Source organism: Oncorhynchus clarkii, chromosome 25 (genome assembly GCF_045791955.1).
Source record: "Oncorhynchus clarkii lewisi isolate Uvic-CL-2024 chromosome 25, UVic_Ocla_1.0, whole genome shotgun sequence".
Taxonomy (NCBI): domain Eukaryota; kingdom Metazoa; phylum Chordata; class Actinopteri; order Salmoniformes; family Salmonidae; genus Oncorhynchus; species Oncorhynchus clarkii.
In genome coordinates, this window is record NC_092171.1 from 20,315,396 (window position 1) to 20,330,936 (window position 15,541).

The 15,541-nt window shown below is 39.8% G+C and overlaps 2 protein-coding genes across 3 annotated transcripts in view; both read right to left on the minus strand.

The window, feature by feature from the left end:
- Positions 1-5,927, minus strand: part of LOC139383687 (CLOCK-interacting pacemaker a) — a 17,382-nt gene extending 11,455 nt beyond the window's left edge. The window contains exon 1 of one of the 2 annotated variants that reach the window (XR_011628769.1): positions 5,737-5,917. The gene's annotated coding sequence lies outside the window, so the exon portion shown is untranslated. Of the gene's footprint in view, positions 1-5,736 lie in introns of both variants that reach the window. The other variant, XM_071128229.1, reaches the window with a different exon arrangement.
- Positions 5,928-6,226: 299 nt separating this feature from the next.
- LOC139383745 (placental growth factor b) overlaps positions 6,227-15,541 on the minus strand; it is a 28,881-nt gene continuing 19,566 nt past the window's right edge. The window contains exons 2-7 of the mRNA XM_071128304.1: positions 12,159-12,195; positions 8,948-9,144; positions 8,730-8,809; positions 8,561-8,590; positions 8,386-8,448; positions 6,227-8,263 (exon numbers count right to left, since the gene is read on the minus strand). Of these exons, the coding sequence (XP_070984405.1) occupies positions 8,242-8,263; positions 8,386-8,448; positions 8,561-8,590; positions 8,730-8,809; positions 8,948-9,144; positions 12,159-12,195 (429 nt within the window). The 3' untranslated portion in view covers positions 6,227-8,241. The remainder of the gene's footprint in view (positions 8,264-8,385; positions 8,449-8,560; positions 8,591-8,729; positions 8,810-8,947; positions 9,145-12,158; positions 12,196-15,541) is intronic.

A 15,541-nucleotide genomic window follows, 5' to 3' on the forward strand; every position in this document is an offset into this window, starting at 1 on the left:
ACGTCTCAAGTAGGCACCTGGAAATGCAAATGCGCTACGCTAAATGCTAAATGTACTCGTTAAAACTCAAACGTTCATTAAAATACACATGCAGGGTATTGAATTAAAGCTACACTCGTTGTGAATCTAGCCAACAAGTCAGATTTTTAAAATGCTTTTCGGCGAAAGCATGAGAAGCTATTATCTGATAGCATGCAACACCCCAAAATGCCTGAAGGCGACGTAAACAAAAGAATTAGCGTAGCCGGCGCTACACAAAAACGCAGAAATAAAATATAAAACATTCATTACCTTTGATGATATTCTTTGTTGGCACTCCTATATGAAAATCACAAATTGGTCTTTTTCCAGATTAAATCCATCCATGAATGCCCAAAATATCCATTTGTATAGCCTGTCTGCATCAGGAAAAAAGCTCTCTTCCAACACGCAACGTCATGTTTAAAAATTATATAAGTTGCCTATATTCTTTGACAAAACACTTCAACCTACTTTTATAACCCAACTTTAGGTATTTGTAAACGTTAATAAGCGATCAAATTGATCACTGGGCGATCTGTATTCAATAGCAGCTACACAAGAATACAGTGTCCATTTTTCAATCTTCCAAAATCGATTGAGGTAGGCTGGATGGAATGACGGATCTATTGGTAATGTCTCAAAGGATTTTTGTCAATGAAAATTACGTTTTTGGCGACATCGTGTGGAAGCTGTAGGAATTGCATCCGTCTCCATATTAAATTTGGTTTCCTTTAAACAATCCATGAAAGGGGCGCATGGATACTTTTTTCAGATTTCAGTGACCAGTTTTTCTTGCGCTTTTCGATGAAACACACGCTCTGTTATAGTCACAGCCGTGATTTAACCAGTTTTAGAAACTTCAGAGTGTTTTCTATCCACACATACTAATCATATGCATATACTATATTCCTGGCATGAGTAGCAGGACGCTGAAATGTTGCGCGATTTTTAACAGAATGTTCGAAAAAGGAGGGGGTAGGATAAAGAGGTTAACTAGCTTGTCCTGCATTGCATATAATCAAAGGGTTTCCTGTTCATTTGTCATAGAATAACCGCCTTCTTCAACTTCCCCAAACGGGTGATGATTTAACAAAAGCGCATTCACGAAAAAAAAGCACAATTGTTATACAAATGTACATAACCATAAAAATCAATGCCTTTCTTGAAATCAATACACAGAAGTATATTTTTTGAAACCTGCATATTTAGTTCAAATAAATGAATGTTAACAGGCAATATTAACTCGGGAAATTGTGTCACCTCTCTTGCACCCAGTGCAAGCAGAGTCAAAGTATATGCAGGAGTTTGGGCCGCCTGGCTCGTTGCAAGCTGTGTGAAGATGTAAAACGTTTTGTTTTCTAAATGACAGTTTACGGATTTGACCATATTAATGACCAAAGGCTCATATTTCTGTGTGTTTATTATATTATAATTAAGTATATGATTTGATATTTGATAGAGCAGTCTGACTGAGCAGTGGTAGGCAGCAGCAGGCTCGTAAGCATTCGTTCAAAAAGCACTTTACTGCGTTTGCCAGCAGCTCTTAGCAATGTTTTAGGCACAGCGCTGTTTATGACTTCAAGCCTATCAACTCCCAAGATTAATTTGGCAATACTAAGGTGCCTATAAGAACATCCAATAGTCAAAGGTATATGAAATACATAAAAATGGTATAGAGCGAAATAGTCAACGCATCATAATTCCTATAACTACAACCTGAAACTTCTTAACTGGGAATATTGAAGACTCATGTTCAAATCAAATCAAATTTATTTATATAGCCCTTCGTACATCAGCTGATATCTCAAAGTGCTGTACAGAAACCCAGCCTAAAACCCCAAACAGCAAGCAATGCAGGTGTAGAAGCACGATGGCTAGGAAAAACTCCCTAGAAAGGCCAAAACCTAGGAAGAAACCTAGAGAGGAACCAGGCTATGTGGGGTGGCCAGTCCTCTTCTGGCTGTGCCGGGTGGAGATTATAACAAAACATGGTCAAGATGTTCAAATGTTCATAAATGACCAGCATGGTCGAATAATAATAAGGCAGAATAGTTGAAACTGGAGCAGCAGCACAGTCAGGTGGACTGGGGATGTTGGACTGGGGGCTGGGGACTGGGGACTGGATGTTAAAAGGAACCACCAGCTTTCATATGCTCTCATGTTCTGAGCATGGAACTTAAACGTTAGCTTTTTTTACATGGCACATACTGCACTTTTACTTTCTTCTCCAACACTGTTTTTGCATTATTTAAACCAAATTGAACATGTTTCATTATTTATTTGAGACTAAATAGATTTTATTTATCTATTATGTCAAGTTAAAATAAAAGTGTTCATTGAGTATTGTTGTAATTGTCATTATTACACACATATATATAATTAAAAACAAATCGGCTGATTAATCGGTGTAGGCTTTTTTTGGTCCTCCAATAAAATCGGTATCGGCGTTGAAAAATCATAATTGGTCGACCTCTAAATTGCACATTCAGATCGAAATTTTTGTTAATTAATATCAAATCACACCTTTCAAGTTCCTTTGTCCATGACAGAAAATGATTTCACCACCCTATTCCTTTTTCCACACAACTTCATCTAAGGCTGTAGAGTGAGTTTCCTATAAACAGTATATGTTATATTCCTTTTCTTTTAGCCACGTAAAGACGGATCTTTTTTTATAATCTGCTAAACCGTTACAATTATAACTAGCTATACTTATCATCCCTTACCATAACTAGATACTTTTCTCAGTCTAATTTGACCATAATTAGTGCTTGTAAAGTTACTGTCATAAGAGGTATTATGACAGTCAAAATTAGAGCTTTCAAATGTCTGATATTTAGAATTCAAGAAATAGGTTCTAGCAATATTTGTTTTGTTTTCCTGTGAGCCAATGCCACAGATGTTAGGAAATTGAGACAAGATATTATGTGTGTAGTAAATCTGAGTAGATTGATGTGTATGATATTGGATGTGATTTAGTGAGAGCGTGTATGATGTCTGTATAAGAGTAAAACTATAATGTGTGATGTCCAAATAATTAATATCCCTGCCAATTTGCATGGTTGAGTGTCTATGTGTGTAAAATGTAGTGCAACCTAAATATTCAGGATGATAATTGTAATCCATATCATATCACCATCATAGTTGCATCATAATTACCTTTAACATCATTGAAAAACACATCCCAGCATTTCCATAGCAATTGACGTTTCACATGATCGAGAAAGAGACCTTGCATTACTATAGAGACGGCTTCATTACAGTACAAATTAGTGATGAACCGATATGACATTTTTGGCCAATACCGATATCCAATATTTTCCTTACCAAAAAACATGACACCGATAACCGATATTTAAAATTCTAGCGGCCTTTTAAGCATTCTAGTACAGTTAAATAGTTAACACACACACACACACACTCAAGGACGCAGCAGTCTAAGGCACTGCATCCCAGTACAAGTTGCGTCACTAATGTCCCTGGTTCGAATCCTGGCTGTATCACATCCGGACGTGATTGGGAGTCCCATAGGGCGACGCACAATTGGCCCAGCACCGTCCGGGCCATCATTGTAAATAAAACTTTGTTCTTAACTGACTTCCTAGTTAAATAAAGGACACACACACACCAAAAAGTTATTTTGTTGGCATTTACATATGTCTCCATTAACAGTAAAACATAATCAAACCTATTTCTTTCATTTACCTGCTGTGCTTTTTCGTTGTTCATTTGACATGTCAAATAACACTATTTCAGGTGTCAAATAACACAAGATAATCTGTTTCAGGAGCTATATAGTTAGCTAGCCAAGGTGTCGTCATCTAATATAACCCTAATTTATAAGAGAGTTCTTATTTGATTAATGGTGCTCGGACCCATCTATGTGAAGCTAGCCACAATAAGGATTAGCCACAATAGTGGACTTTGCGGTTATCCTTCAAAATAAAAGTACAGCATAATTCTACTATGTATTCATTTGCATCACTGTCAATGACATACTTTTATTTTGAAGGCAAACTGCAAATTCCACTATTGTGCGTAATCCTTATTATGGCTAGCTTCACAACTCATAACCCCATTCAGTTGAGCCTCCCTAGCCAGATGAAGCCATCTTTGGGCAACAGGGTTAATTAGCTGGTTAGCTATTTACTTTCATGAACTGAAGTTCAATTTCAATAGGCGAACAACAAGTGGCAACCTAGCTAATACTTACTTACAAGGATTCCTAATCATTGCTAAGAATAGTGAAAATGACTGCAGTTCCTACTGGTTATTATTTTCAGGTTGGTTGTATTGGTGCTAGCTAGGTACCAAGCTAACGCTAGCTGCCCTAGTAGTTGCGATTGAACAAATGATGCTTTATTATGAACACAGTATTGTAAAAACATTGTTCGTGGTCTGTGTTTGTTTTTTTGTACAGCTTTGACAGTGACACTATCTTTTTTGACACGCAAAGACCCAAACGGCGTTCCATAGTATGTCGTGAAGATAACAGCAGTGACGCTATTACTGTGCAACTCTGGTAGGGCAACATCTGAACAATAGCACACTTGGTAGTGTGTACCGGTGACGAAAGCCAACATCCCCAACGGCAGAGAAAGGTTGATTGTCAAGGGCAATGAATTCCATTATCTTGGCTTTAATGGATTTTGCCTTTGAGTTGTCTCGCTGAAATGTTCTTACTCTTTCAAATGACTCCTCGAAATGTTGACTGCTCGATCCACACAGCAGACATTGTGTGGGCTAGGTTAGGAATGTGGCGTTATTATGTCATGTACCTACTTTATATAAGATATACATAGTAGCTTTGACATTGATTTCTAACATCGGTCTAGTTTAACAACTAGAAATTGGCTGATACCCATGTTGGCATTTTTAGCTAATATCGGCCGATTCTGATATGTTCACCAATATATCGCGCATCCCTAGTACATATGTATCCCGTACAATATGTTATTATTCCCCAATGCCCCTATTCTGATATCTTCTCTTTGCTTGTTGTAAACATATAAACATGTAGACAAATACATAGACAAACAAACATATTAAATTATAGAACAGTTCTCGACAATAGAGGGAGAAAAAATAGTGAGAAAGACATGAGTGAGAGAAGAGAGCGAGATCAAGTGTATGTGTAAGTCCGTATGTGTAAGCGAGCATGTAATTGAGTAGTATGTGTTCATATCCACCTCATAGTGTTCAGATATTTTTACAGTTCCCGTACTTTTTTTTCCGTAACCTGAAGTCCCTTTAGAATTTACTACAGCCATGGTGTTATAGAGCTCTCTCGGAATAGCTGTCCGTCTATAAAAATAGTTTGTCCCTCTGCTTCCTCTGTACGGCTAACAGACACAAGCTAATTCGGGGATTTCTAGTGGCACGCACATGAAGAGCGCGAGCGCAGAGGGAAGTTGTATCCATAGTTTCCCCGTTTGGCTTCCGTTTTTTAAAAGCGTTCGAAAATGAGGTGGATATCAATCTCTAAAGTTAGCTACACAGCTAACTGCATTAGCCAGCTGTGTTTGCTAGCTTGTCGTTTACGCTGCGCCCCTTCGCCCGCCATGTCTGGACTGGTTGAACCGAGATTGTTGTTGTCCGGCTCTGCTCAGTCAAAACACGGTGCTGTGTAGGCTACATCGGACTTTGAAAGTGGCGGAGCACTGCCAACAATGCAATCACGAGATCACAAAATCAAATATATCGTTTTGTACCTACTTTAAGTGTTGAGTCCTCTTGAAAATTCGACAACGTAGACGTGTTCACATTCACAACTATTAAACTAAAATAGTTCGCATTGCTTTCGCTTCGATGAAAGACCAAAACTTTTCAATTTAAAACGGATTCAACACTAGCCTTTGCCGTATAACTGGGCAGCAGGCGTTGCTAAGGAAACTGTGGAGACGTCACGCCCTCTATTTTTTTCAAGCGTTCCTATTGGTGTACAACATTGGCATTGCGACCAGAGCGATGTATTTAGCAAACGTGACCCACGTGATATGGCTTGATCAGAACCAACATTAACATCATATGTGCGATGTGTAATATAATATGGAACTGTCTGTGCCATTATTATCCTGTATACTGTTAGGTATAATCCAAAACAGATTGAACTGTGATCAACATATATCTTTCTCACTCACACGCACGTACACACACCACCCTCTCAACAAATGGTTTCTCACAAAAGTATATTTGAGCCACATAAGACAATGATATATTTCTTTATTAACTGTTGCACACTCTTCACAGATATAATATATCTATATCTATTTACAATATATAATACTCACTCAGATATTTGGGCATATCCTTTATCATATTTGATTACAACATCACAGATTCTATTTTATTTTTTAGATAAAATAGGCATACACTTCTCCAGAACAAATTTGTTCTTAGTCATATTAAAGGACACTGTCTAATAAATACACAACAAGCACAAATGATAAAACAATTCTCTACTCTTAAGCGTGAAATGTAATTCATGGTTCTGTACATCAACCCACTGCTTTATTCAACAGATAATACACAAAAATGCCAATATGAAAGTCATGTTAAAAACAGACCCACCACAAGTGGAGGGCAATGTGATAGTGTACTCGATTAGTGTGTAGATTGTAAAATGACTTGAGGTGAGTGTATGACAGAGGGGAATAGAGAACATTGAAACTCTAAGAGCAGCAACTCATTTTAATATTTGGTTCAGCTGTGAAAGAATCAGAAACACAACGTAGTCTGGAAAAAAACACAATAACGCCGTAAGTCATGAAACAGAAATGACAGCAGTAGCAGCCCTAATAAGTATTAGAATGACACATTTCCTGAACAAATTCAGTGATATCTGCTAACCAGACGTGTCGACCTCTCATTAAGCGATGGTCTTGTATTGCTAAAGAATTCAGATGGTTAGTGATTCATTAAGGGCTAGGGTTATAGGCCTATAAATGAAATAGAGAAACAAGGAACACACCTAGTCTGAGGGTCTGGATCACCAAGTTAAAATGTTAACAGAGTTTATATGGTCCAATTAGCCATTTCACAGCAACCAGTCAGTTCAAGTTCCATGATTGTTCATAGCTTAAGTTGGTTTAACTCAGCTCTTTCTAACGCAGCTCCTTAAATTGATACTGGGGTATAGGTCTACTTGCAGTGTAGGTCTACTTGTAAGGTCTACTTGTAGGTCAACTTGCTTTGGAGTTATTGACTATTATGTTACATGGGCAGTGACTTGTTGTCAGATTTTTTATTTTTTTAACATTAAGATGAAAAATACAATGTGTATGTTACAGTATATTGCATAGCCTACATGTATATTGATTTTGTGGTTATTTTATGATATTTTCTATTTAATTAAATAAAAGTACACCAACACCTTGTCCTATGAAAAAATTATGATGGACATAACTGTACCTATTATATCAATAATCTAATTCTATACCTCATCCTAAACAAATCTCTTTTTAAAAAATTACTCTGAAAATGCCACTTGTAACCACTGGAGGGTGATATTCTACTAGTATAGTCCTGTTGCTGCTGCAGGGGCTCCTGAGCACTTAGTACGCCCAGACTCCACATAAGGCTGAAAACTCACTGACTGTACTAGTCCATAGTCCATGTATGACAGTACAATGTTTTATATCACAACACAAAAAGTTAAATACAACTTATTCCGTTTGGGAAAGGAGTTGCTAGTCTACCAATGAACCTGCTTGCCATGAGAGGACCCCAAGTATTTGGTTAGTCGGTTAGTCCTAAAGATTTAATGAAACAACATAGAAAGTTCATGAATGGAACATTTATTCATAAATAGGCCTATTCATGTTAAATGGGATAAGCAGCTAAAACAACCACAGCAATAAAATAAACAACACTAAACAATAATAATCATGTAATTATGCAAAACATCCATCATGATTTTAACTTTAAAACCTTTAAATGTTTGGTCTTCAATTGCACTGCTTCACAAAAATGTCTCTCAGGTCAGTTGTCACCAAGGTATTTTTTTCACCAAGCAACATGTGCTTCCTGTGGAACCTAAGTTAGAAACACTCCCCTACAGCAAGAGGGCCTGTCACCATAACAACCCAGCTGCTTAAGTCTCTAGGTGCATGGAGACACACAGTATTGATGTGTTTGTTTTGAAGACTCTTGATACTGTTAGGGCTGGGCAGGGAATAAATAGAGATGCTGGTTGCAACAGGTGTAGGGCTGCTACTGCAGTTATCTGCGAGGTGGCTGACACCTTGGACACAAACGAGATAGATGATACATTAATATGTGGGGCATTTTTACTTCACATAGAAAGATGTAATGTATGGTCGATGGACAAATGTTTTGCTCAATTTTCCAGACGTCATTACTCACCTGTCACAATCTTTCACTCTCTGTCTCTCCTTTCTTTTCTTTCCTCTCCCTCTCTGTCTCCTTCTGCAGAAATTATCAGCTATATGAGCTCAACTATCAAGTATTATAGAGACAGCAACATTTCTGTCCCACTCTCTAACTTTACAATGTACATTATGGCAATTGACATGCTCACCTTTCACTTTTCACCACAGCCTTCCTGATTCTAGGAATTAAATATGAACACCACTGATTAATTATATAAACATCAGTCATATCATTTTACATAATATCATATTAAAATGCAGCTGGTTTACAGTGACCAAACACATACTACCAAAACAGGAAGTATTTTTTTCTCTTACCTACATTCACATGTCTGGTGCTCCACAAAAGTCATCTCAACGTATTCTTGACCCTGCTCCGCTGGCTTGATTTTCAACAGCTGAGAATGAACACGTTGAACAAGTTGCAGGGGAAAAAGTAGAAAAAAGCATTTTTCCTTGCCTTGGCATACAAATATCAAATACACTGACGACCTCACAACATGGCATCCATCCTCAGAAGGGATGTGTCCTATTACCTGCATGGTGACATTTGAGGTCCGAGTAGGATGACACTCCAGGTTCTCATCGCCACAGCAACCAGCGCAGCGCACCAGGGGCACACAGGAGGGGCTGTAGATGTGCTCCACCTCCCCAGGGTACTCTTGGACCACCTCCACCAGCTTCTCTATAGTCCGGCAGAAACTACGGCCCCACACATCCTGGAACATTAGTACTGGAGGAGAGGAGAGGAGAGGAGAGGAGAGGAGAGGAGAGGACAGGACAGGAGAGGAGAGGAGAGGAGAGGAGAGGAGAGGAGAGGAGAGGACAGGGAGTGAGACAGCTGTCCATCACAGGACATATAGCATCACAAAGCCATTGTACAGTTCCCTGGATGCCCCAATCACATCCACCAATGCCTCCTGGCAGCTCCCCAGCCTGATGGATCTGGACTGGAGGAGAGATGGCTGGTGTGATGGCTGGTGCTGAACCTGCACGTAGAGGGGATTACCCGTTTCAACACTTCAGCCGATAGAGACGCACACTTGCACAATTACAGTGTGCCTCATTAGCCTAGTCTCATATCATCTGTCACACTGTGCAATTCAACGAGCAGAGTTTTACACCAACCGGCTGAGGTTTGTGTGTGTGTGTGTGTTGTCTGTCAGCTTAATTCTGAGATGGAACAACATCCTTTCTTAATATTTCCCAGTCTGCCTTACTGTTTTTTTCTCCATAATGTACTGTACTTACTGTCTATGTTATCACAACCACTAGGGCATAAAATAGAGCCATCTGCAGATTGTTTCAAAAAGATTTAGGACACTCATCAAGTGTAGATGCTGAAACATAAAAATAAACACTGTGAAATGCTTGGTGTCTATCCTGGTTTTCATTTTTAAGAAAAAATGTTGTGTAATACGAGCTTTCCTGTGGGAGCATATGTGTGAAAATGTCCCCATAACATCGTCAGTAAAGAAAAACAAGGACCAACTCTGCCCGAACAAACAGAGAGGAAAGAGAAAACAAACACTGGAAATTGTTTTCCATGAACAGAACCTGCCCGGGAGCAGAGCTGAGCTGAGCTGCCCCCCCCAGGCACCTCTGGGATCTGGCTGACCCTGGGGTCACCGCATGGAGCCCGGCACCAGAACAGCTGTTTATAAAAGCAGACAGGTCAGGGGGAGCCAGGCCAGACCAGGGAGGGGTGAAGGATATGTTGTCTCAATCCTCCTAACAGGTTATAGGTGCACATTACATTAAGTCACACATTCCTTTTCTTTTGTGATTTACAATATAGTGGGGAGAGAGGATGTGAGAGGAAGTGTGTCAAAGGGGTTTAAGGGTGTCCCCAGTACCTCCTTCAGCAGCCCCTGTAATCCCTAGCTGCTTGTCCTCACTTACCCCTTCAACCCTGAAACCTCAACCCTCAGAGCTTACTAACAAACCTGACATCCTCCACCCCAATCAAGGACCATTCATTAATGCCTTTCAATCATATCTATAATTAAGCTGCTAATAGATTAATCAATTCTGATTTCGAGTGTTCAGAGAAAACAAGCTACAGAGAGTGTTGTAGTACTTTGTGTATTTCAACATGGAAATATCTCACTGTACTAAATGGCTATGCAGCATGTAAGGAAGAGGAGGGAAAGCACCCCATGGTTTACGGCAGGAGGATGTAGACTGTAAAAACAGTGAGCGTCAGCCTCTCTTTCACCAATCTGTCTGTCTGTCAGCAAGACAAGCTGCATAGATGGACAGCTAGGTTCCCTCCTCTGGGTACATTGACTTCAATACAAAACCTAGGAGGCTCATGGTTCTCACCCCCTTTCATAGACTTAAACAGTAATTATGACAACTTCCGGAGGACGTCCTCCAACCTATCATAGCTCTTCCAGCATGAACTGACATGTTGTCCACCCAATCAAAAGGATCAGAGAATGAATCTGGTACTGAAAGCTTAAGCTACAGCTAGCTGGCACTGCAGTGCTGTGGTGAGAAGTTGACTCAAAGAGAGAGAAAGACAATAGTTGAACAGTTTTGAACAAATTAATTTCTTCCAAAATTAAGGAGAAGCAAGACAGAGAGAGAGAGAGAGAGAGAGAGAGAGATTTCATCCTTTTTTTCACTTTCATAGCTAGCAAATGCAGCTAGCTAGTTTAGCCTACTCAAACACCCCGCTCAAACAGAGGGATGCTATGTTAGCTAGCTGGCTATGACTATCCAACACATCACTGGAACTCTTCCATGTCAAGGTAAGCTTTTGGTTTTACTAATTTATTGTCCCCGGGGCCCGCCGGTGTTTGTGTAAAACTGCTTACTGACTGTACACTGTAACGTTACGATTGTAGCAGGTTTACTAACACATTAGTTATATTAGCTATGCTGACTATGATGTTACTTTAGCTAATATGGTGACAACGATGTAGGCTGTGTGTAGCGGTTATGATATGGTTTGGAAATTTTTTTTTCACCTGGTCACATACAGCTGATGTGTTGTGCATTGAAGTCCATAAGCGAAGGGAAAAGGTTAGAGGAGGAGAGCACATATATGCTAGAAGGAATCAAACGTGGTTGTTATGAAAGTGAACTGTGTTTATGTGTGATCAGGGGTGTATTCATTCCACCGATTCTGTTAAAAAAAAATCTTAAACGGAAGCAAACGGAACAAAACAGGGATAAACATACCTGAATTTGTCCAATAGAAACTCTTGTTTGCAACTGTTGAACTAATGATTACACCCTAGATCAGCTGGATGCAAGACAGTATTGAATGTGTCACTGTCTGTCCATGTGTCACTGTCTGTCACCTCAACATTTTCTCTCGACCTGTGTGCACCTACATTGTAAACTTTCATTCATAGGCTAGGTTGTAGAAACTTCATGATGGGTATAGGGAAAATTTGAGTATCATGTTGTAGCTTAACCCTATTGTTGTTACATTAAACTGGGAGAATGGAATGGGAATGACAGTCATCCAATATGCTGTAATAGAAATAAGGCCATGCTCATGAAAAAAAAGCTATCTTTTGCCATACAGTACAACAGTGAGCAGGACATCAGTGGTATTGGTATCCCAGAAATACAATTTCTGTGAAACAGAAATGGATATTCAGCATCACCTGTAGGCTAGCTACTCTTGTCTACAGAACCCTCACACATAAATCAGGAAATGTATGTTGCTTTGAAATATATATGATCAACATTATCTCATTTGTGCAGTAAAAATGCAGAAAAGATTCTTACCTCCAGTTGTGCTGTTTGCGCTGGGTGAGGGAATACTCTGCAAAATAAAATAGACAAGAACTTAACGTTTAAAAAAAGCACCTGGACAGGATCATTTATTTCAGACAAATAAAATGCTTTCCAGCCATCTCAGACAGTATATAGAGACTTGGAAGATCTACTGCGCTGCCAGAAGCTACAGATAGTATATGCGTGTCTTGGACAGTTATAGTTCTTGGAAAAGTGTGTGTCATAAAGTAACACGCCAAATGTATTGGCCTGACTTTACAGCTATGTCCTCTGGTGGTTACGGTTGGAATTGCAAGGAGACGGAGACATCTTGCAGAAGGAGCAGTTTTTTGTGTGATTCTTTCAATGGAAAACTCTCTTTGACAAACACCAGATCCAGAGTCTCTTATATACCACATTCCTCTCGGTGCCCAACTGTTTAGGTTCAAAACCTGTTTCCTGTGGTGTAAGATTCAGCTCTCTATTTATTTTCCCGTTGGCGGCTTCCCCCTCTGTCTTGATTTTTCCCATCGTCCAATGATAAACAGTATGCATTTCTCATTGGGCTGGAATAACACAAAACCTCTGGGTGACTCCATTGCATGAGCTCAGGAAGAGAAACCTCTATTTGTTCAAATATCCTCCAGCAGGACCATTGGACAGACAGGCGACCAACAACCTGCTTCCTCATTCTGTCATCGACACCAGTGTTGAGTTTCACAGGCTGATTGTCTGTGATGAGTACCTGATGACAAGTATTTTGATACACTGTCTGGATATCCATCCAACTACTGTGTGTGTGTAACAATGCTGGTCCAACAGTTACCATTGCCTACAATGGAAAATAACGGCATACGAGCAAAGAGACAAAGGACAGTCAGATGAAGTAAATCGGAGGTCTGTTTAATACTCTGTTAAAACCATCTATTAGAGGCCTCCTGAGGTTCTTGAGGTGTCACTACAGACCAGGGTTCGATCCCAGGCTGTGTCACAACCAGCTGTGACCGGGAGTCCCATAGGGCGGTACATAATTGGCCCAGCGTCATCCAGGTTAGGGGAGGGTTTGGCCGGGGGGGAGGGGGGCTTTACTTGGCTCATTGTGGTCGAGTGACTCCTTGTGGCGGGCCTGCAGGCTGACTTCAGTCATCAGGTAAAAGGTGTTTCCTCTGACACATTGGTGCGGCTGGCTTCCAGGTTAAGTGGGAAGGTGTTAAGAAGGTTAGGCAGGTCATGTTTCAGAGGACACATGACTCAACCTTTGCCTCTCCCGAGGCTGTTGGGAAGTTGCAGCGACGAGACAAAATCGCAATTAGATATCATGAAAAAAAATATATATATATATATACAAAAGAAAACATATATTAGAAACACCTCGACCATACTTGCAAACATTCGTTTGAGGATCAGCCAATTAAAATTGTCAATGTAGTTCCATGTGATCAAAGGCTACATGTTTGCTGTTCCCATTACATGACCTGTTACATTTGGCCCTATGCTAACCTCACAAGGTGGCCGTGAATATTTCCTGTAACAAATTCAGATTTCTTTTGACATCTTTTCTATGGCATGCAGGGCATTTCCCACAATGGACTAAAGACAGGCATCGGTCTTGGAATGATTGTATCTGGGAGCTTGCTATGGTACTGTGAGTAACATTGGGTTTTCCCATTCATTTGCTGAATAATTCCTCGTGCCTCCATTGAGCTCAAACGCGTGCCGACGTTAACTTGCAAGCTTGCTATGTCGAACAGGTTCAGTGACTAAGTTTTAATAATGCATTCTGCACCCGGAGGTTTCTATTTTTATTTCTATATTGTGACCAATGTTCCCCTCTAAGCTGCGTGTGATGCGTGGACACACAGTTCCCCTGGGACTGCCACTGCAGAAGAAATATCAGAGCTTGCAGAGAAGCACAAGATTGAACTTCACTCAACTTTCTAGAGTTTTCACCTTAAGTTTCCCCCTTTAGTTAACACTATCAAATTTTTGTTGTTGTTTTTGTCTTAAACAGGCAGTATTGTATTTTGAGACAGGCATGAATAAGCTAAGTAGCCAATAGGCAGAGGGTAGCATAATCTGTCTGATTATTTGTAATAATGTATTTTGTAAAGTGGTTTATTGCATCAAACAACACAACAACATCTCCTTGTCTTAAGTAAGCAGTGCGGCTTTGCAGCGTCGTGTTTCGGAGGACGCATGGCTCTCGACATTTGCCTCTCCCAAGTCCGTAGGAGAGTTGCAGCGATGGGACTAGACTGTAATTACCAATTGGGGTAAAAATTACCAAAAATGTTTTATGGTAGCCCTACATTATGATCAAATAGCCACAGTAACCTACTTGACCACTGTTAAAACTAACTTAAAGTGGGTACCCTCAGTGTTGACAGTAAACGCTAGCCGGAAGTTACACAGAATTTTCACAACGATAAAGTTTGCGCTCAGCAGACCTGAAATTTGCTCATTGACTAAAATAGTTAGAGGGAACATTGATTGTGACTGATCATTTATATTAAATAGCTAATACATTAAAGTCAAATTGCATTCCCTGTGTTGTTGTATTTATATTGGTTCATTCTGATTTCATGGGAAGACATTCTGAGAAAAAGTTGTCTAAGTCTTTACATAAAGTGCATTCAGAAAGTATTCACACCCCTTGACTTTTTCCACATTGTTTTGTGTTACAGCCTGAATTTAAAATAGATTACATAGAGATTTTTTGGACGCTGGCCTACACACAATAATGTCAAAGTGCAATTATGTTTTTGACATTTTTACAAATTAATAAAAAATGTATTGAGTCAATAAGTATTCAACCCCTTTGGTACGGCAAGCCTAAATAAGTGCAGGAGTAACAAGTCACATAATAAGTTGCACGGACTCACTTTGTGTGCAATAATAGTGTTTAACATGATTTTTGAATGACTACCTCATCTCTGTACCCCACACATACAATTATCTATAAGGTCCCTCAGTCGAGCAGTAAATTTCAAACACAGATTCAACCACAAAGACCAGGGAGGCTTTCCAATGCCTTGCTAAGAAGGGCTTAGCTGAGATGAGTAAAAAAAAGCAGACATTGAATATTCCTTTGAGCATGGTGAAGTTATGAATTACACTTTGGATGGTATATCAAAACACCCAGCAGTGGTGTGTATTCATGGATGCCAAGGGAAGCCAGGCTTCCCCCAAAAATGTAAAATAAAAAACATAGAAAATAATTCATCTTTTGTCTCTCTGTGTTTTCATACTTTTCCTTCAATTCTCAAATTGCGCGTAACTGCGCGTAACGATGGTGACAGGTGTGCACCAGAATGAGCAGCCTGGTGACCTAGAGGCCGGAGAGGGAGCACACGTGGCACCATCTTTCTGATACTATCTGGTCATAAAGAGTATGA